Source organism: Rhinatrema bivittatum, chromosome 4 (assembly GCF_901001135.1).
Source record: "Rhinatrema bivittatum chromosome 4, aRhiBiv1.1, whole genome shotgun sequence".
NCBI lineage: Eukaryota > Metazoa > Chordata > Amphibia > Gymnophiona > Rhinatrematidae > Rhinatrema > Rhinatrema bivittatum.
In genome coordinates, this window is record NC_042618.1 from 342,190,835 (window position 1) to 342,213,354 (window position 22,520).

Sequence of the window (22,520 nt, forward strand, 5' to 3'; positions counted from 1 at the left end):
CACTTACTAGAGTTTTGTTTTTTTTTAAACTTTATTTAACACAAGAGGGATACAATTCAAGAATGCCTGATTATACAATAATTGTGTAACTTTTGGGTTACAAAGTTATGTATGGATGGAATGTAAACTCACAATAAATTCCTATAATATCCCACTCTTGTGTGAAGTTTTTCAATTTTACACCATTCACACTAATCATTCATACCCTAATCCACACAACCATTCTTCAGTCATCCTATCATTCATCCAACTGTGCTATGATGTCCTCTCCTAGCATTATATAAGGGTCCCCATCCAATCACGTAAGGGTCAGAGTGGAATCAAGTAGAGAGTTCTGTTTCGAATTTGAACCTTAGAACTTCACAAGTTACCAATCACTGGTATAACCACTAACCAGTAGTGATTGCCTGAGTGCTTCCGGAAATTGAGCATAGGTCAATGCCTAAAGCTTCAAATATTCACGTGATACCTTTCGGTTAGTAAATTTAATATCTAATCTCTCCACTTGCATCCAGTCGTGAGTTTCTGGAACCATATAAGAGGCATAGGGCCAAGAGGCTTATTCTAGTGATAAAGAATGCAAGTTTTATTTAAGCAGGTTACAATATGCACATATTTTACAATGGCATTAGTCATGATAGACAACCAGTGTGTGGAGCCAAGCAAAAGAAAATCACCGGTAAGAGGCGGTTTCTGCTAGATAGTACCCTCAATAACGTGAAGAACTGCATTCCGGAAGGGAAACATAGAAGGGCAAAATATGAAATTGTGTATCAGAATGCCTCTATCCCTGTGACACTTTAAACAAGTATCTGTAGCAGAAATATGCATTTTACAGGCATGTACATTATCTATAATTTATGCAGTAGCTTAAATTGCATTTCTTGAATTTTGGCTTCTACCATTGTGGAGAAGGCATATCATTTCTTTTTGTGATATCGGGTGTCCCAACAATTCTGTCCATGATTTGACTATTGGTACACAGAGCTGTTCAGACTCTTTCCTAAATCGTAGTTTATACAAGAAAGATAGAGAATTGCTATTCTTTTTCACTTTAGTGAACAGGGTAATTACAGAATCTGGGTCAAAAAGGTTAGAGCTACAGGTCAGCATTTGCATCAGCTAGTGCCTCGCTTGCAAAAACATTTAAAATTGCTTAGATGGGACTTGAAATTGAGATCTCAGTTGATCAAAGGAAATCACTGTTTGTCGGTTTGCACAATATTTGTTCTCCAGAGATGTTATACCGTTTGATTCCCACTTTGCAAACAATGGATTGTTCAGTCCGGGCAAAAATGCCGGATTGCCAGTCAGGCTCAAAAGCTTAGTATTAAAGGGATTTGTCTTGAATTCACAGCAAAAATATTGCCAAGTCAATCTAACTGGTTTTATTAAGATATGGTTTCTGATAGATGTGGTGAGGTCTGCTCTTCTGGCATGTAAGACATTAGTGGGTTTCAAGGGACATAAAATATTTGTTATTAGATCTGGGATATTGTGCATGATACCTTTCCCAGCAAAATCACATTTGACATGCCATGCTATAAAAGTAAAAATGCGGTGGTTTCAGACCTCCATATTTTTTCGAGAACATAAGTACAGTATTTTTTTGCTCCATAAGATGCACTTTTTTTCCCCAAAAGTAAGAGCAAATATAAAAAAAAACAAAAAAACTAACTACAAACCCCCACCCTCCTGAGCCCCCCAAGACCTGCCAAAAGTCCCTGGTGGTCCAGCAGGGGTCCAGGAGTGATCTCCTGCACTTGGGCCGTCGGCTGCCAGTAATCAAAATGGCGCCGATGGCCCTTACTATGTCACAGGGGCTACCGATGCCATTGGTCAGCCCCTGTCACATAGCTGGCTGCCGGCACACGCTTCCCCGGGACAGTGGCTAATGGCCAGCCACCACTCTGCCCCGCCCCCCCCAGCCCGCCCCTTTAAAGAGACCTGGCACTTGTGCGTGTACTGGGGCTTAAATGCATGCCTGGGCCCCTCTGAAAATTCGCCCGGCGCGTGCAAGGCCCAGACACGCACATAAACCCCGGTATTTATGTGCGCAGGCCTTTTAAAATCCGGGTGATACTCTCTAAAACGTATGTTCATTCTCACATACACTCTTACTCACACACACACACACACATTCACTCAGTCATCTTCCCCTCTGGAATGCACTAGCAGCAATAGCAGCCCCCGCCTTCAGTCTACACAGCCAACGGGACTCCTCTCTCTTCCTGGGGCATGGACTGATGCTGCCCCTGCTCCTTTTACGGCCACACAGGTTGGGATGTTCCTGTTCTTTATGGCTGCAGCAATTGTACCTCCTCCTTACCACCTCAGCAGGCCCACATGACACAACTTTTTCTTTCAAGCCCATGCAAGTGAGAAGAACAAGGTGGTCCAATTGTTGCAGTCCTGTCACTGCTATGCCACCCCCAAAACTAGCATCCTAGGTAGCCCTGCACTCTCTCCCACTCCCCGCCCCCCATATTCTTGCTCCTCCTTTACTTTTCATTCTTTCCCTCATTACCTCTTCCACCTCACACCCCTTTCCCTTTCCTCCTCTCTCACTCATCCACCTTACCTTCCCTCCTTTATTACTTGGCCCCTTTCTCTCCACTCATTCTCCTCTTCTTGCTCAACCCCCTTCCCTCCCCTTCTCTTTTCACTCACATCTCCCTCCTCACCAGATCTTTTTCTTCCTGCTGGTGGGGTGTGGAAAACCCACCAGCACAATGCCTTCGGCCCCATCACAAGGCTCCTCTTCTGGCCCACAGGTTGTGGGAACCCATGGGCACATAATCTGTCTGTGCTGTGGCAAGGCTTTTCTTCTGGCCCACAGGGGGTGGGCATACTGCAGGTACATCACTAACTGAGGCCTTTTAATTCCCACAGCGATGCTGGAGGCACACTGCTCCTGAGAGTTTTGCACCTTTCCATCTGCAGACTCGAATCATCTGTAGCCCCTTTGTGCCTCAGAATGCTTCCAGGACATCTCCTGGTTTCTTTCTAGCTCTTCCCTTGGTGAGCCCTAACTCCGCCCTTGGATGACATCACTGATTGGGGACCTTTTAATTCCCGTTGCAATGCTTGAGGCACCACTAAGGCTTGCCCCTTAGTGTGCCCCTTTATGTCTGCTTTGTATCGTATTCTTTTTTCCTTTTTTATTGGTGTGTTGTTTTTCTTGTTATTGAGATATTAGTCTAATGGGATTATTTCTCTTTTTAGTAGCTATGAGGGTGTCTCTTTGTTTTTCCATTCTTATGGTTCTGATTGGGTCTATTACGTGTTTCTCAAATGTCTTTTATTTTTCTAATTTCTTTCCTATCTCTTTCATACCGGCAATTTCTGTAGTGGTGGGAAAAAGGTGTTATGGCTCTTTGGTTACTAATTTCACTCCCAGAATACATTATTCTCAAGAGAATTAGTTTCTCACTGAAATTTCTCAGGCTAACCCACAGTTGTCTCATCCTTTGGTTCGGGGTGGTCTTTTAAATGTTAGATCATGAAGTTCTAAGTAGTCTTATGTAAAAGACTTGATTATTTTTCATAAATTGCAGTTTTTAGTTTTAACTGAAACATGGTTAAAAAACAGTGATACCTGAGTGGAAGTGATGTCATCAAGGGCAATGGCTGCTTGACCTAACCTATGGATATCCCTAAGCTTTAGCGATCTGAGTTGCTTACCTTCAATAACAACTGGGAGAAAAGACTTGACTGATCGCAATGATGGCATCCCAGAAAAAGAAAACTGATTTGAAACAGTTTTCTTATGCCGGAGTGCTGGCGCGTTAGGTGGAGGGCCTAGACAGTGAGGCTGTGGCTGATCACGAAGTGCCGGAGGTTGCAAGTGGAGAGCCAGCAACTGACACAGGAGAGGCATCCTCTCGACAAGAATTCCAGCAATGGTTTAAAGAGCTGCGAAACGATATGTTAGTGATCAAGGAGGAGATTGTTCATTCTGTGACTGAGATAAAAAGTGATCTGATTGAGCTGTGGAGGAGACTGAGATGAGACTAGACGATAATGCTGCAGAGATGACGCAGTTTCAAGAGGCATGCGATAAAATGGCCATGTCACAAGGAGAGATTCATGACTGGCTGGAAGATCTAGAGAACCGTATGAGAAGAGCCAATTTGAGATTATGGGGGGGGGGGTCGAAATTTGGAGATTGCTTTCAAGAGGTTGACAGCATTTGTATGTTACTGCTGGGTTCGGAAGATCAAGAGTCTGTTTTACTTAAGATGCAATTGAAATAGGCTCATCAGGCTTTGGGGGCTCCCCGAGGCAGTTTGCCCAGAGACATAGTGGAAAAGGTGATGTTGGCAGCGCAAGAATGTGGCCCCATCATGTGGAGGTTTTCCAGAGTCTTTTATCTATTACCATACATAAAAGGAGAGAATTTAAGGGAATTCTATCAGAGTTGCACAATCGTAATTTGCGATGTCACTGACTTTTCACATTTGCTCTCAGCTTTACTATAGAGGGGGTGACCTCTAAGATTCGCACAGTGCCCGAAGCAGTGGAAATTGAGGGCTGCTGGAATGGACATTTCCAAAGCAACATCTGGTTCATGTGACTCCAGACCAATGAGAGTTGTTACAACACCTTCCAGATGGCAGAGAGTGGCAAATTGAGGAAAGAGGCTAAAGCGTCAACCAAGAGGATCGTCTGCACAGCTGTCTCTATCACAGGATAACCCAGCTTGAATGACTTTGTCTATATGCTTGGTATTTTTGAGCAATGGTTAGCCATATGGCTTTTGCTGATTTTTTTTTTTTTATATATGTTAGAAACTGTTGTTGGGGAATTATAACTGGGGATACTGATATAAGCAGGATTCTGAGTGGGAATCTTTATTTTTAATTTGGTGGTTGGGGATGGGTTGGTGGGCTGGACCCAGATGATATCATTCCTTATAGAGGAGATTGGCCACTACAGAGGGTGGTGGTGTGTATTGGGATGGGGTGGGAGGAGGTGTGGGTGAGGTGGTATAGTAACAGGATTGCAGTGGAGGATACTTTGGTTACAGGGTGAGTTCGTTTGGAAATTTGGATGGGAAATGTTGTCATTGCGAAGTTGAAGAGAAGATTAGTTTTTTGTTATGGGAACATTAAATATTGTTTCGCTTAATACCAAGGAGCTTAATTCTCCTGACAAAGAGGTGCTTATTTTTTCAAGAAATGGAATGTCTAAAAGCTTCTGTGGTTTTCTGTCAGGAGACACACCTCAGACAGTGCAATGAGGGGCTACTCAGATTTCAGCTGTTCCCTAAACAATATTTAGCATCTGCATCAGTATGCCATAAATACTGTGGGGTGGGAATTTTGTTTTCAAAACATCTGGCAGTAGATGTAAAGGCTACCTTGAAAGATATTGAGGGGAGATTTATTGCTATTAAAATGGTAATACATAATACTTTGTTTAGTTTACTATGGTGAACTTTTTGCCCCCAATACAGGGCAAGGTTCTTTTTTAAATAAGATCTCTGGGATTCTGTCTGACTGGGCTGAGGGTCACTTAATCATAGAAGGAGATTTTAATCTCTCTTCCTATCCATTTTTAGATAATTCTAAAAGAGAGGCAGCGGGTTCTCATATATCTCATATAGCCCTTAAGAATTTGATGTCAGATAGGGGGTTAGTCGATGTCGGTATATAAAAATAATAAATAAATAAATATCTAGCATCTAAAAAATCCAACATTTCGTAATTATACTTTTTTCTCTAAAACCCATTTGTCTTATTCTAGACTGGATTATTTTTTAATTGATAAAACTGTGGTTGATAAGTCAGTGGATGTGGGTTTGGGTAGTATCACATGGTCAAACAATGCTCCTATATAGATTTCATTTGGTTTCTCCCAGGCTGGTGAAGGCAGGAAATTCTGGTGCCTAAATGATAGTCTACTCAATGATGCAACATATAAGGATCAACTGGAAGCAGAGATTAGGGAATATTTTTTGGACAACGAGTCTAGGGATTGTGGTCCAGTTACTTTCTGGGAATGTATGAAGGCCATTGTTAGGGGTAAACTGATTTCCAGGGTCACTTTTATTAAATGAGAAAAAGAGAGAACTCAATTGGAATTGCTCCATATTCTCCAGAAATCATTCATTACAATAAGGACATTTCAACATAATTTAAAGAAGATATATAAAGAGGGGCAAACACTTTTTTACGAGGAGTGTCAGAATATCTTTAGTGACATGGATAAATGGGATTGACTGGACATTTCATGGCTGGGTCGGATATCTTCTGTAAAAATGAATGTTATCTAGATTTGTTATTTTTTTCAGACTCTTCCAATTCCAGTGCCTGATCACTTGTTGAAGTTGTGGCTGAAAATTTGTTTTAGCTTTATTTGGAAGCGTAGGCTTCTGAGGGTGGTGAAGGGTGTGTTGTATCAATCTAAATTAAGGGGGGGGGGGGATTGGGGGTTCCCAATCTGGAGTGGTACTTTGCAGCCTCCCAGTTATGGGTACTTATTGATTGGCATAGAGTAAGGGGTATTAAACCTTGGATGGAAATAGAGCGTAAATGGACAGGGAATTAATCCCTTGAAATGAGAGTTTGGAAGAGGGGATTGTTACAGGTGCATGATTTATCAATTTATTCTCGAGATCTGGAGAACGTGGAGACCCATTTTAGTGGGAGAACGGGAGTATTATTATCGTTCATCATTTCTATTTCTAAAAGAATTCCTACTGGGTACTACTATGGGCTCCTGCTCTCGTTGGGCAACTTTAGGGATAACTAGACTGGATCAGATTTGGGGGGGATTTGGTGTAATGTCTCCCTAAGATATTCAGGAAAAATATTACTTGGAAAGTAAGGACAGGTTTGCTCTGATTCAGTTATATTTTATGAACCAGAGAAAGGTTGTTTCTGATCTTAAGAAGGGGCAAATGTTGTTTGAGGGTTTCTGTGACCAAGCTGACAAACTCCGCAAACCCATTTCAAAACTATATGGAGTGTTAAATGCAAATTTGAAGAGCAAACCAGCCCATATTAGGGCATGAGAGCGAGACTTGGGGAAGCCTTTAGAAGAAATGGGATGGTCGGTGGGTACTTCTCTACTTTGAACTACTGATGAAGGAGTCCCCAATGTTTCCAGGCACTCAAGGTTGCGTCAATGTTCATTGGGGGGGCGGGCCTCCTTGGCTCTCCGGGGCTTAAGGTGGTATCAGGGGTCAGGGAGGAGAACACCTGCTCTCGCGTTGCTCCTCCAGCGACCTGGCTCTCCGGTGTTGACGCAGTTGCACCTGCAAAGAATCCCTCGTTTCGAGGCTGAGAAGCATCAACCAAGGGCGATTTAATCACCCCCCTCAATCTTCCTTTTCTTTTAGTATGTGGCATATCTAAACAAAGAACTTGAAAGCAGGTATTTGCCTCTCCTCGAGCAATGTCTTAGCGGACCTACTCGGCGGCGGCCATCTTGTTTGAAGGTTTCTGTGACCAAGCTGACAAACTCCGCAAACCCATTTCAAAAATCTATGGGGTGTTAAATGCAGATTTGAAGAGCAAACCAGTCCATATTAGGGCATGAGAGTGAGACTTGTGGAAGCCATTAGAAGACATGGGATGGGATCCGCTGCATTAATGAAAACTGGTTATAAAATCCTTTTAGGTGGTATCTGACCCCAGTCAAGCTGCATAGAATGTTTCCAGTAGTCAAGAAGGAGTGTTGGTGGGGTTGTGAGGATAGGAGCTCGTTTTTTCACTTGTGGTGGAAGTGCCCTGAAGTTCAGAAGTTGTGGGATAATACTATACTATTTTTTAAGTTATGGGGAGGTCTGTGGTAAGAGATCTAAAATTGTTTTTGCTGGGGTTTCCAATTCAGTTGCCCACGGAAATGGAGTATAAACTTTTGACCTTAGTGTTGCTAGCTGTTAAAGGAGAGCTAGTTTATAAATGACGTTCGACAGAGATTCCCTGTTTATTATCTATACAGAGAAGACTTTATAAGGTATTTGCTATGGGGAAATTAGTTGCAATTAGGTCTAGTTCTTTGCCCAGATTTGGGAATATATGGATGCCTTTCATTGAATGGTTAAGAGTTAATAGAGAGATTAGTGAGTAGATGGGTCCTTTCTCTCATTTTCATTGATCAACTGTCATTTTTCATGTGACTTTGGTAACTATTCATAGTATCATTTAGGTCAAGACAGTGGGCTAGCGTCTTTGTATGGAGTTCTCCCTTTTTCCTATAGCATTATGTTTTCATGGTGTTTATTGTCTTTCTTAACTCTGCATTACTAAAAGGCATCCGTGAGATTTTCTTTATAATATGGTATACGCACATGCCTTTGAATGGTGTTTCTAGGAGGGGTAGAGGTTTTGTGGGGGTTGGGGTGGATGGGTTGGGTGAATGTGGTTTATTAGGATAAGCAACCTGTATACTTCCGGATAAAGCTGGGGATTTAGCCTGACCTCTGGTATAGAGGAGTTGTGTATATATGCATATGGTTTCTTTTTCTTTTTTATGATTGCTGTTTTGTTACATTCTACATGTGCTGAAATTGTTTAATAAAATTTAAATGGAAAAAAAGAGTGATACCTATTGTTTGATACAGGCTTGTCCACATGGTTTTTCATTCTTGTATAAATTTCGGGAGGGAGGGGTGGCCATTATCTTCAACAAACAATTGCATTTGGTACAATCTCATTGTTTATCTAAACAGTCCTTTTTAATTATTTACAACCCTCCAGATTTTTCCTTGGTTTCTATTACAGAAACATGGAACTTTTGACTGAAGCTATTACTTCCTATCAAAATTTAATCATTTTGGGAGATTTTAATGTTCATTTTGATAATCCTGATTGTCTGTCAGATACAAATTTTATTTCTTTATCTATTGAACTTGGGCTTAGACAATGGGCTAATTTTCCATCCCTGATGCAGGCCTCACTTTAGATTTAATTTTTTTATAAATGATTCTTCTTTTCTGGCTGACTCTTTTTTTTCCTGTTAAATATCCCTGGACTGATCATTGTTTAATTTTGTTTTCCTGAACATACCCAGATCAGCCCAGACAAGCGGGTTTTATTCATCCCCACCAGCAGATGGAGGTAGAGAACAAAACTTTGGGCACTGCCACATATCCGAGAGTGCTACCTGCAGTCCCTCAGTATTTCTCTACCTCCAGCAAATGTTAGAGGTGCTAACCCTGCAGTCCTAACTGATTAGATATTTTAAGGAAGATTGCTTCCCGAGGTGACAGGCTCCTGCAGAAGGGTCGTCCCTTGGGTTGAGCTGGGCGAACGGGGGGTTGGATGCCCCTGGCCAGCTTCAGCCCGCGACCACTCACAGCCAGTGGTCTGGTTCCCTTGGTGGGCCCGAAGCCCCTCCACCTGCCCAGGACAGGGAAGTACTCTTACTTTTATTTTTGTGCTTTCTTGTGTGTCTGGGCCTTTGTTGTAAAAAAAAAAAAAAAAAAGTCACTGGCAGCTGTCTGCTTTTGCAACAGCAGATGCATGTGTGCATCTGCTGTTGCAAAAGCCTGTACAGCCTAGCAGGCTGAAACCTTGTCGGCTGCAGGCCGGGCAGTAAGTGGGCGAATCGGGGGATCATTCGGAGGAAGATGGTCCCGGTCGGGACAGATTCACTCTGGTGGGGGTTGGCTATCCTCCCGAACGAGCCGTGCGGTTTTCCGTCGTGGCAGCAGCCTGTTCACCGCGCCGGCGGGAAATTCTTGGAGCAGTGCGCCCTCTTCAGGGTTTGACAGCTGCCATGTGGTGCGCCCCTCCCCCCCCGCTGGAAAGCGCGGCAAGCATAGGATTGCCTGTTTGGATTTTTATTTTGCCTTGCTTTATTTCTTGGTGCTTGTTATGACAGACAAGCAGCTCAGAGAGACCTGCAGGGCCTTTGGTAGCCTGTCGGTTGGCCTGAATGACCTCCTCCTCTGCACGGAGTGTGCTGGAGGGGGGTCGGGGGGTCTGAAAGGCAAGCAAAGCCACGGAGGCATTCGCAGACCGTGGCGGTGGCTCTGGGATCACAGGAAGGAGTGGCTATGGCCGCAGAAGCGGAGCTGGATAGGGGGGCTTCTCTCCGGGGGTCTGGGGTGTCCCCACCGCTCCTGTCTCCCATGGTTTGACCTAGGGAAAAAGGTCCGGATGTCTCGGGCCCTAGCAGCCCCAAGCGCCCTTTGGGGACCCCGGGAGGGAGGGGGGGGGGGTTCGCCCGAAATTCATACTTTTACTGCATGAGGCCTTCCTGGCTAGGCAGGCAGATAAGTTCGGCGTCACAGAAGGCCCAAAGGGTTCGGCAAAGCGGGGGAAGGTCCCCCCTAAAGGTTCCACGGGCCTGCGAACTCTGCCTATCAATATAGAGACCTTAAAAATCTTAACATGGATCTACTGGCTGTGAATCTTGATTATTTTCCTGAAAATGTTTCTTCTCTATCTTCTGACCAACAAAAAGATATTTGGAATTATGTTCTATCAACTGCAATTAACAGTTCTGCTCCTCTCATTCAGCATAATAATTACGTTGTTCCATCTAATCCATGGTATCATCCGGGTTTGAGGATATTAAAAAGATAAGTATGCCATTACAAATGAATTTGACATAAAAATAGGTCACCAAACAACAAAAGGAGATAGTCCGAAGCCAATAGACATTATTTGGTTGAGGTCCTTTTGGCTAAAAAGGCATATTTTTCTATTATTTGATCTGCTGAGAATCGTCCAAAACAGCTATTTAACATTGTAAATAGATTAGCCAATCAACCTTCTTTAATTTATCCTGAGAATTATAATCTTTCTGCAGATGTAGTATAGTATATATAAGTAGATGTAGTATATTTGGATTTTCAGAAAGCATTTGACAAAGTTCCTCATGAGAGGCTTCTAGGAAAAGTAAAAAGTCATAGGATAGGTGGCGATGTCCTTTCGTGGATTACAAACTGGTTAAAAGACAGGAAACAGAGAGTAGGATTAAATGGACAATTTTCTCAGTGGAAGGGAGTGGGCAGCGGAGTGCCTCAGGGATCTGTATTGGGACCCGTACTTTTCAATATATTTATAAATGATCTGGAAAGAAATACAACGAGTGAGGTAATCAAATTTGCAGATGATACAAAATTGTTCAGAGTAGTTAAATCACAAGCAGATTGTGATAAATTGCAGTAAGACCTTCTGAGACTGGAAAATTGGGAATCCAAATGGCAAATTAAATTTAATGTGGATAAGTGCAAGGTGATGCATATAGGGAAAAATAATCCATGCTATAGTTACACAATGTTAGGTTCCATATTAGGAGCTACCACCCAAGAAAGAGATCTAGGCGTCGCAGAGGAAAACATATTGAAATCGTCTGTTCGGTGGCTGCGGCAGTCCAAAAAGCAAACAAAATGTTGGGAATTATTAGAAAGGGAATGGTGAATAAAACGGAAAATGTCATAATGCCTCTGTATCGCTCCATGCTGAGACCGCACCTTGAATACTGTGTGCAATTCTGGTTGCCGCATCTCAAAAAAGATATAGTTGCGATGGAGAAGGTACAGAGAAGAGTGACCAAAATGATAAAGGGAATGGAACAGCTCCCCTATGAGGAAAGACTAAAGAGGTTAGGACTTTTCAGCTTGGAGAAGAGATGGCTGAGGGGGGTGTGATAGAGGTGTTTAAAATCATGAGAGGTCTAGAACGGGTAAGTGTGAATTGGTTATTTACTCTTTCAGATAATAGAAGGACTAGGGGGCATTCCTTGAAGTTAGCATGTGGCACATTTAAAACTAATAGGAGAAAGTTCTTTTTCACTCAACGCACAATTAAACTCTGGAATTTGTTGCCAGAGGATATGGTTAGTGCAGTTAGTGTAGCTATGTTTAAAAAAGGATTGGATAAGTTGTTGGAGGAGAAGCCCATTACCTGCTATTAATTAAGTTGACTGAGGTCGAAACTCTAAGGCTGCGGTAGAAACAGTGCGGCAGTGCCGGGCGCACCCGCGGTTGCCGCACGCACAGTGCAGCTCGCCTACCGCTCGATCCCGTATGCAAATAGCTTGCAAATGCAAGCTGCGTCTAGGAAGCGTCCCTGAAGCGTTAGGCCCGCGCAACCCATTTTACTGTATAGAGCGCCTATACAGTATCCTGGGTGCGCGGGCCTAACGCTTCACGACCACGCTGGTATCTGTCCTTTCAAATGACATCTGAAATGACAGGTACCAGGAAGTGGACGGTTCTCCTACGCTCGGGATTGCCAGTTCTATCTCCCCTCCTCCTGAAGCAAGGCGCGTAAAGCAGCCTTGCTTCGGGAGGAGGAGAGAGAGAACTAGTTGTTCTGCTGCTTCGCAATTTTCTCCATTCAATCTAATTTATGGTGTGGATGCTGGTTTTCTTTTAAAGAACCTTCATCTTACCACGTCAGTTTCAGATCCTTTTACATCAAAATTATTGGATCCATCACTATCTTTTGAGCCTTCTTTATTTTGGGTTTACCAAATGATCAGCTTAGAAGATTACAGTTGCTTCAAAACACATCAGCTAGATTGATTTACGGTCTGAAGAAATTTGATCACATAACTACCATTTTATTACATTTGCATTCATTACCGATTACTTATCGTATTAAATTTAAGGTGTAATGTCTTACTTTTCGAGTTTCACATACTGGTTTTTCATTATATCTTCTGTCGCCTTATATTACTGTATGCTCTTTACACTCTTCTCATAAGGGCTTATTATATAGAAACATAGAAATGACGGCAGAAAAAGACCAGTCGGCCCATCCAGCCTGCTCAGCAAGCTCCCACACTTATTTTCCCATACTTATCTGTTTCATCAACCACCAAGTTCAGGGCACTTGCTGGTAACTGTTTGATTCAAATTTCCTGCCCACCCCTGTCATTGATGCAGAGAGTAATGTTGGAGTTGCATCAAAGGTGAGCATAAGGCTTAATGGTTAAGAGTAGTTACCGCCGCATCAAGCAAGTTACCCCGATGCTTATTTACCCCGACTGCACAGATCAGTGCCTTGTTGGATGTAGTCTGAATGTAAATCCTGTTTTTCACATTTCCCCCTGCCATTGAAGTAGAGAGCAACGCCGTATATGCATTCAAAGTGATGTATCAGGCTTAATAGGTTTAGGGTAGTAACCGCCATAATAAGCAAGCTACGCCCATGCTTATTTGTTTACCCAGATTGTGAAGTTCAGTCCTTCGGGCCGATACGGTAAAGTCCACGGGAGAACGGGCGAATGCCTGCTCTCCCAGCGCGTGCACAGGCCACTCTCCTGTGTGCGCAATTCACTATTCAAATTAGGCCCGGTGGTAAAAACAGGCAAAAGAAGGTGCTAGGGACACGCCGGCGTTGGTTCTCGAGCCCGCTGACAGCCATGGGCTCGGAAACCGGATGCCGGCAAAATTGAGCGTCCGGTTTTCATCCCGACAGCCGCGGGCCGACTTCAAATTTTTAATTTTTTTTCCTTTTGGAAACTTTCAGGACCTCCGACTTAACATCGCCCAAAGAAAGTAGCGCCTACCTTTGGGTAGGCGCTAATTTCTGAAAGCAAAATGTGCGGCTTGGCTGCACATTTTGTTTTCTGAATCGCGCGGGAATACCTAATAGGGCCATTAACATGCATTTACATGTTGCGGGCACTATTAGGTTCCGGGGGGTTGGATGCGCGTTTTCGGCCCCTTACTGAATAAGGGGTAATGCTAGCGCATCAAAAACGCATGTCCAATAGAGGGTTAACAGTGCGCTCTGTCGGAGCGCACTGTACTGTATCGGCCCATTTGTTGGTTGTTGTCTGAAAGCAAATCCTCTCTTCTACATTTCCCCTTGTCGTTGAAGCAGAGAGCAATGTGGGAGTTGCATTAACCATGCGAAGGCTTATTGAGTAAGGGTAGTAATCACCAGGTACTAGCCTCCACTCCAGAATCCAGAATCACTGTTTATGAATTCAAAGTGAAGTATCAGCCTTAATTGGTTTAGGGTAGTAACCACCATAATAAGCAAGCTACCCCCACACTTATTTGATTAACCAGATTGTGAAGTTCAGTCCTTGTTGGTAGTTATCTGAATGGAAATCCTCTTTTCCACATTTCCCCTTGCCGTTGAAGCAGAGAGCAATGTTGGAGTTGCATTAACCATGCGAAGGCTTATTGAGTAAGGGTAGTAATTACCAGGTACTAGCCTCCACTCCAGAATCCACCCCCATCGCTCTTCTCTTCATTCACATCCTCTAGCCTTTTTTGGATCCACAGTGTTTATCCCATGCCCCCTTGAAATCCTTCACAGTTTTAGTCTTCACCACTTCCTCCGGAAGGGCATTTATTTATTTATTTGTTTGTTTATTTAAAAGTTTTGTATACCGTCGTTCGAAAGGAACATCACAACGGTTCACATCACAAAAACATCATAAAAACAACAATAATATATAACAGTGGTTAAAATTACAAAAGCATTTTCAAATATGAAAATAAAATTATTAATAAAAGGATGGGAAAAAATCAAAAAGTTCGCATTTTTTCATTCTAGCTGTTTCCTTTCTCAAGGCATTCCAGGCATCCACCACCCTCTCCGTGAAGAAATACTTCCTGACATTGGTTCTGAGTCTTCCTCCCTGGAGCTTCAAATCGAGGCCCCTAGTTCTGCTGATTTTTTTCCAACATACCTTCACCTTCTATGATTCATTTAGAGTCAACCAGAGATTCATCCTTCAGCTTCAAGCTCCCTTTCAAAATTCGTGCTGAAGTTAACTTTGCAAAGTTCAGCAAAGCAGTAAAGGCTTTGCTTTTTAAACAGGCATTTAACATCGTCTCATAATAATTTTTTGTTATTTTGTTTGTTTATTGTATTATTTAATAATTGTTTTAATATTGTTTTATTTTTGTATTAATTAAATTTATTGTTAAAACATATTTTTGTTTAGATTTTATTTAATTTTGTTGTCTCATTTTACTTCTACTATGTTTCATTGTATCCCTGCTTGGTTAAAATGATTTACAGGTGGAATGTAAAATTTAAATAAATAAGTCTCTCTATGCTATGGTGAGGTCCTCTTATGGCCTGCGGGAGATGGAATTCTTGCGGATACAACATCTCTCTGTGCTGCAGCAAGACTTCTCTTCAGGCCCATGGCATGTGGGACCCCTTCGGGCATGTCATCTCTCTGCGCAGCGATGAGGTTACTCTTCTGGCCCATGGGGATGGAAACGCCATGGGCATATCTTTTGTCTGAGCCATTGCGAGATGGTTCTTCTGCTCATGGGGCGTGGGAACCCTGCAAGCACATTATCTCTCTGAGCTGCCATTGGGCTCTTCTTCCAGCCCACGGGGTGTGAGAACCCATGCAGACACATGTTAAATACACGTCTGGTGGCAAAGTAAGGTGGCTGCATTTTGGGGGCAAAATTTTGCCGTCTGAAATGTTTCCCTCACCCTGCCTAATGATAGAATCACCCCTGGTCTGGAGTTCATTCAAAAGAGGATGCAGTCTTTGAAGCTGGTGTTCTCAGGGCCACCCTTTCTCCCTCCCAGATTAATTGAGCTTGGCTACTTCATACATGTCTGGACTAGTGTAGCAGGATGAAAAGAAAGAATAATTACCTTTCCTTGAATCCTGCTACACCAGTCCCAATACTCTCCTGGGAAGCTGGACCTCCACAGTCTTTGAAGAAGTGTATCTTGGTTTACAGGGATTGTATAGGAAATTTAGGTGAGCCCTTGAAAAATAGCAGGGTGCCAGTACTCAGGGTCAGCCGATCAAGACCCGTCTGAAGAGGAGACGGCCCATCTAAGTGCTTTTGTTATCCCCCTGCTTTGCTCCCATGCATCCTGGGCCAAAGTGACTTGCGGAAACAAAGTCTAAGAGACTTGAGCGTTGAACAGTCTGTCGCTTTGGTGGCCATGACTGACCTCTCTGCCTCTGTGCTTGAGACCTATGAAGAAAGAGAGCTCCTAACCAAACCCCCCCCCCCCTGAAGAGCATGAGCTGCTGCCCACCGTATGGTAAGAACCTGGGCTTCATTTCTTAATTCAGGGGTTAAAAGGTAGAGCTTATTAGTGTTCAAACGTAAGTCTTCACTAAAGAGATGTGAGGTTAACATTAATTAATTAATTGTAATTTGATAAGCACCGGACATCAAATATGCTTTTGTAACTATTGTTTTTATTGTTGTCTGTGTCTCTAATTGCCTGTGTGGTTCCTGAGGAAGTGTCAAGCTTAGTCTTGTGTAACTTAAATAAAGGAGACTTGTTTTTCTTCGGACAGTTGGATAATTTTTCAAAGAAATGAACAGGAGGATCGCTAGTAAATAATAGGTGCATACATAAAGGGAGGTGGGGTTGGAACTCATAGCTCTTCTCCCTACAGTGGAGATACCTGAAGGTTTACTTTTTGCTGCTTCTTTTCCTTTTTCTTCCTCTTCGTTTATTCAAGAAGTTTGGAAGAATCATTTTTTTGGAAGATTCTTTATTTAGTGTTTGAAATTATATACATATTTAAAAGTATGAATCTGTTATTTTTCACTTCCATGACTTTGACATAAGAATACTGGCTTTTTGCTGGAGCTGCCCCATGATTAACTACCAGTGATGATGTCATGGAAAAAGGTATGTCCTCTTTCTTCTTCTTCTTCTATTATGGCGAGATAACCCACATGTCTGGACTGGTGTAGCAGGATTCAAGAAAAGGAATTATCAGATAAGACTAAATGTCTCCTTTATGGTGATCAAAACCAGTTTTTGTAGATCATGCTGCACTCCAGGCGTGGGAGTATGAATCCCTGCATTGTTATGTGGCCATGAGACATGAACCCAGGGTGCTTGAGTGAGAGCTACCACTGATCCTTACTGACCCCCAATGCAACTTCTTTATTTATAGGAAAGTATTTTTACACTGTACTACTGTAACATAATTGAGATGCACTCCATCTACTTATAACCGAACCTGCTGGTCCTTTTTCATTCTCTATTCCTATTACAGTTGTTAGCCAAACTATTGAAAAGCAAAAACCCAGATGACCTGCAAGAGGCCAATAAACTAATTAAATCCATGGTGAAAGAGGTAAGAGTAGACTGATTATTGTCCACTTAATCCATTCCTCCACCCATTTGTCATTTCCTGTGTCCATTCCACATCATCCCATCAGTCCACTTCCTTTTTTTTCTCACACTTTCTCTTGCTTCCATTTATTGCATCCTCATTTTTCATTTTATCTTTTTCTTTCATTTGTGTAATTTTAATTCTCACAGGACAAGCAGGATGGTTGTCCTCACAAATGGGTGACATCGAGGATGGAGCCCACCACGGAAAACTTCTGTCAAAGTTTAAACAGAACTTTGACTGGCCCCTACTGGGCATGCCCAGCAAGGCACTGACCCTGCAGCCAGCAGGGGTCTCCCTTCAGTCTTCTTTTTTCCGCGCAGCAGTTGCCACGCGGTGAAAGGAGCTCTCTAACCACGTTCCTGACAGGAATTTGGAAATTAATTTCCTAAGAAAATTTGCCCCTCAGGGGTCTCCCTTCGACAAATTTTTAGTCATCTTACGGAACCCGGTAAGTTTTTTGCCTTTTTCCATCGACTACCGTCGAATTTGGCCCTTGAGGCCTGTTGGCACTTACCGATCCCCAGCCTAAATTTTGGCTTCAGGCCATGGCAACGGGGTTCCGCCGTTGTCCGGATTGTACCCGGACTATGTCCATCACAGACCCCCACAGGGTTTGTGTGATGTGTTTGGGTAGTGAGCATGATGTCCTGACTTGCACCACATGTGCCTTAATGACACCCAAGGGTCGCAAAGCCAGGATGGAGAAGATGGGGCTCCTCTTCCATGCACCCACCCCAACACCATCGATAGCATCGACGTCATCGGAACCGGCACCGTCAAAGTTGTACCATCATCGTCAACCCTCCGGTGACCGTCCGCCATCGATCGCTTCTCGGCCGTCGACTCCCGTCCCTTCCCCGGATGGGCGAGGGGATCGGAAGGAAAAGCACCGCTATCGACGGCACAAATCTCGGCCTGTCGAGGATCCACAGCCATCGACCTCTGCTCAAGCCGAGCCACCGACAAAGAAGCCGCGAACAGACCGGACACCCTCCACGTCTCGTTCGCAGGCATCGAGGAAACCCTCACCCTCCCGGGGTGCGGGGGCCGTGATCCCACCGGTTACGGTGGTCCCTCCGGCCCTGCCTCAGCCTCCCTCTCCCGTCGAGCCGGGTATGGTTACCCCTGGTCTCCGGGCAGAACTGGACCGGCTGGTCCAGGAGGCCATCGAGAAAGCGATGAAGAAATTGCAACCTCCATCGGCACCGTCTCCGGCACCGGTTCCAGTGCCGCCCCCGGCACCGACACCGGCACCGGCTTCGCCACCGAGGAGGGAACCGACCACCGAGCCGTTGATACAAGCGCTAGCACCGCTACTGAGCCGCATGGAGGCGCTCATGACGGCCCTTCCATCGGTGATTCCAGTGCCTTCGACAACACCACCGTCTCCGACTGGATTTTCATTGGCAGGAGAAACACCGTTCCAGATTCCTCCTTCCGGGGTGGTTCCATCGGTGCCTTCTGGTATATCTCCACCGATATATCCTTTGGTTCCATCCATTCCACGCCAGGCACCGATTCCATCGACAGCACCGAAGCCATCGATGCCATTTCTGGTTCCACCTACGGCACCGATTCCACCTCGGTTTCCATCGATGCCTTCAGAGCCTCAGCCAGGTCCATCAGGGCTACAAGCCCCACATGATCCCTACGATACCTGGGGTGATGATGATGATACCTCTTCTGACACAGATTTGCCTTCGCCACCATCTCCTACAGAGAGTAGAAAAAGATCTCCTCCTGAGGATCTCTCTTTCATTAATTTTGTGAAAGAGATGTCAGAAGTTGTACCTTTTCAACTACAATCTGAAGCTGATGACAGACACCAGATGATGGAACTCCTTCAATTTCTGGATGCTCCAAAAATCATTGCTTCCATCCCTATACACCAGGTGTTTTTGGATCTGCTCAAGAAAAACTGGGAATCTCCTTCATCAGTGTCCCCAGTTAACAAAAAAGCTGACTCCACCTACCTTGTCCAGTCAGCACCAGGTTTCCAAAAACCTCAACTGGATCATCGCTCTGTTGTGGTTGAGTCCGCGCAGAAGAAGGCCAAGCGTCTTAAGCCACACTCTTCTACCCCGCCTACCAGGGACAACAAGTTCCTAGATAGTGTTGGACGGAAAGTCTATCATGGAGCTATGTTGATTTCACGCATAGCTTCATATCAACTTTATATGACTCAGTACAACAGAGCCATCCTTAAGCAGATGCAAGACTATGCTGACACGTTACCAGACCAATACCAACCGCAGCTTCAAGCCCTTCTTCACAAGGGATTTGAGGCAGGGAAGCACGAGATTAGGACTGCCTACGACATATTCGATGCTTCCACAAAAGTTTCAGCCACAGCCATCTCAGCCAGACGTTGGGCTTGGTTAAAATCATCCAACCTTCGCCCAGAGGTTCAGGATCGTCTTGCTGATTTACCCTGCTTAGGCGATAATTTGTTTGGAGAGCAAATTCAGCAGATTGTGGCGGAATTGAAAGACCACCATGAGACGTTGAAACAACTCTCATCTGTCCCACCTGAGCTGACCTCCAAGCAACCGCAAAAGAAAGACTCTAAGAAGTCATTCTTTCGACCACGCCGTTATTATCCTCCATCGGCCAGGCCTCGTCCAGCTCGATCCTCTACTAGGCCTCAGCCGCGTCAGCCTAGGAAACAAAGGCCTACTGTAGCCCCTCCTCCTGGGCCTGCGGCTGGACTTTGACTCCCCTGTAGGGAACACATGCCAAACCCCTCTTCCGGACATCCCTGTAGGAGGTCGACTGTACCATTTTTTACAACCTTGGTTGCAGATCACCTCAGATCAGTGGGTGCTAACAATTATCGCACAGGGTTACCACCTCAACTTCATATCTCTTCCGGCAGACTCCCCGCCTCTTCAAGCGTGGAGTCTATCCACCCATTTGGCTCAATTACAACAGGAAGTATCCCTTCTTCTGCAATTAAATGCTATAGAACCCGTTCCTCCCTCTCAACGAGGCACGGGATTCTATTCCAGATACTTCCTAATACCAAAGAAATCAGGGGGACTACGTCCCATTTTGGACCTTCGAGCCCTCAACAAATACCTTCAAAAAGAGAAATTCAAAATGGTAACCCTAGGCGCGCTGCTCCCTCTGCTACAAAGAGGGGATTGGCTGTGCTCTCTCGACCTCAAGGACGCTTATACCCACATTGCGATCACACAATCCCATCGCAAATATCTGCGGTTTCTAGTAGGCCACGACCATTATCAATACCGTGTCCTACCTTTCGGTCTAGCTTCTGCCCCACGAGTCTTTACCAAATGTCTCGTAGTGGTAGCAGCATTCCTAAGGAAGGAAGGTGTCCACGTCTACCCATACCTGGACGATTGGCTAATCAGGGCCTCCACCCAGCAGATAGCTCAATCCTCCCTAAAATTGACAATTCAAACACTCCTTTCCTTAGGGTTTCTCGTCAATTATGAGAAATCTTGCTTAGTCCAGTCTCAAACCTTATCCTTCATTGGGGCAGACTTGGACACCTTACAGGCAAAGGCTTACCTTCCTCTTCAGAGGGTCCACACCCTAATGTCCCTGGCTCGCCAGCTCCAGTCTCAGAACACTGCCACGGCTCGCCAGTTCCTCATTCTCCTAGGGCACATGGCATCCTCGGTTCAAGTCATTCCCATGACCCGACTAGCCATGAGAGTAACACAATGGACTCTACGACACCAATGGATTCAAGCTTTTCAGCCTCTGTCCTCCATAGTCACAGTCACACAAGCGCTGCGCCTATCCTTAACCTGGTGGACGACTCAGGTCAACCTCCTTCAGGGCTTACCCTTTCTTCCACCGGAACCGCAAGTAATCCTAACTACCGACGCTTCTCACATCGGTTGGGGAGCCCATGTGGACGACTTTCAAACCCAAGGGTTATGGTCCAAAGAGGAAGCCGAACACCAGATCAATTTCCTGGAACTTCGAGCAATCCGCTATGCGCTCCGCACTTTCAAAGATCATCTCTTTCATCAGATAATCTTAATCCAGACGGACAACCAAGTGGCCATGTGGTACATAAACAAGCAGGGAGGCACAGGCTCCTTCCTTCTGTGTCAGGAAGCTGCGCAGATCTGGGCGGAAGCCCTCTCCCACTCCATGTACCTCAGGGCCACTTACCTGCCGGGAGTAGACAATGTATTGGCAGACCAGCTGAGCCGTGTCTTCCAACCACACGAGTGGTCACTCGATCCTCTGGTAACGACCTCTCTGTTTCACAAGTGGGGTTCTCCCCGCATAGACCTCTTTGCGTCCCCTCAGAACCACAAAGTGGACGATTACTGCTCTCTCATTCGGAGCCAGCACTCTCGGCCGAGGGATGCATTCTCCCTCAAGTGGACAACCGGTCTGCTCTATGCATTCCCTCCACTTCCTCTTGTGTCAAAGACTCTCGTGAAGCTACGCCACGACGGGGGAACCATGATCCTAATAGCACCCTACTGGCCACGCCAAGTATGGTTTCCAATACTCCAGGATCTCTCCATCCGCAGGCACATTCCTCTGGGAAAGGACCCGCATCTACTCACTCAAAACGACGGATGCCTCCTCCATCCCAACCTCCAAGCCTTGTCCCTGACGGCATGGATGTTGAAAGGTTAGTCCTTCAGCCTTTCAACCTTTCAGATTCCGTTTCTCGGGTCCTGATAGCTTCACGAAAGCCTTCCACAAGAAAGTCTTACTCATACAAATGGAAAAGGTACACATCATGGTGCACTTCTCAGTCCCTTGATCCCCTTTCCTGTCCAATCTCCAAATTCTTGGACTATTTATGGCATCTCTCTGAATCAGGTCTTAAAACCTCTTCTATCAGAATGCATGTCAGTGCGGTAGCCGCCTTCCATAAAGGTGTACAGGGTGTCCCTATTTCAGTACAACCCCTAGTAACCCGTTTTCTTAAAGGCTTGCTCCATCTGAAGCCACCCTTACGTCCTCCGGCCCCATCTTGGGACCTTAACCTGGTTCTTGGTCGTCTAATGAAACCTCCTTTCGAACCTCTGCACTCCTGTGAGTTAAAGTATCTCACATGGAAAGTGTTATTCCTCTTGGCTATCACTTCAGCTCGCAGGGTTAGTGAATTGCAGGCCCTAGTTACCTATCCGCCTTACACTAAGCTCCTGCAGGACCGGGCGGTACTCCGCACTCATCCTAAATTTTTACCTAAGGTAGTTTCTGAGTTTCATATCAATCAATCCATCATACTACCTATCTTTTTTCCCAGGCCCCACTCCAACTCTGGAGAGCAGACCCTGCATACCCTAGACTGTAAACGAGCTCTAGCTTTTTACCTAGACCGTACAGTTTCCCATAGGAAGAGCACTCAATTATTCGTCTCTTTCCATCCTAATAAGCTGGGACAACCTGTGGGTAAGCAGGCTCTTTCTTCCTGGTTGGCGGACTGCATTTCTTTTTGCTATCAGCAAGCTGGCATTCCTTTTCAA

The 22,520-nt window shown here is 44.8% G+C and overlaps 1 protein-coding gene across 8 annotated transcripts in view; it reads left to right on the forward strand.

Annotated features, from left to right (window-relative positions):
* The window catches only part of GGA3 (golgi associated, gamma adaptin ear containing, ARF binding protein 3), a 238,775-nt gene that overhangs the window by 93,356 nt on the left and 122,899 nt on the right, over positions 1 to 22,520 (forward strand). For all 8 annotated transcript variants that reach the window (XR_003856543.1, XM_029600548.1, XM_029600549.1 and 5 more), the window contains one exon: positions 16,930 to 17,010. Coding sequence is in view for 7 of the 8 variants with exons in the window: in XM_029600548.1 (XP_029456408.1) it covers positions 16,930 to 17,010 (81 nt within the window). In the remaining variant the exon portion in view is untranslated. The remainder of the gene's footprint in view (positions 1 to 16,929; positions 17,011 to 22,520) is intronic.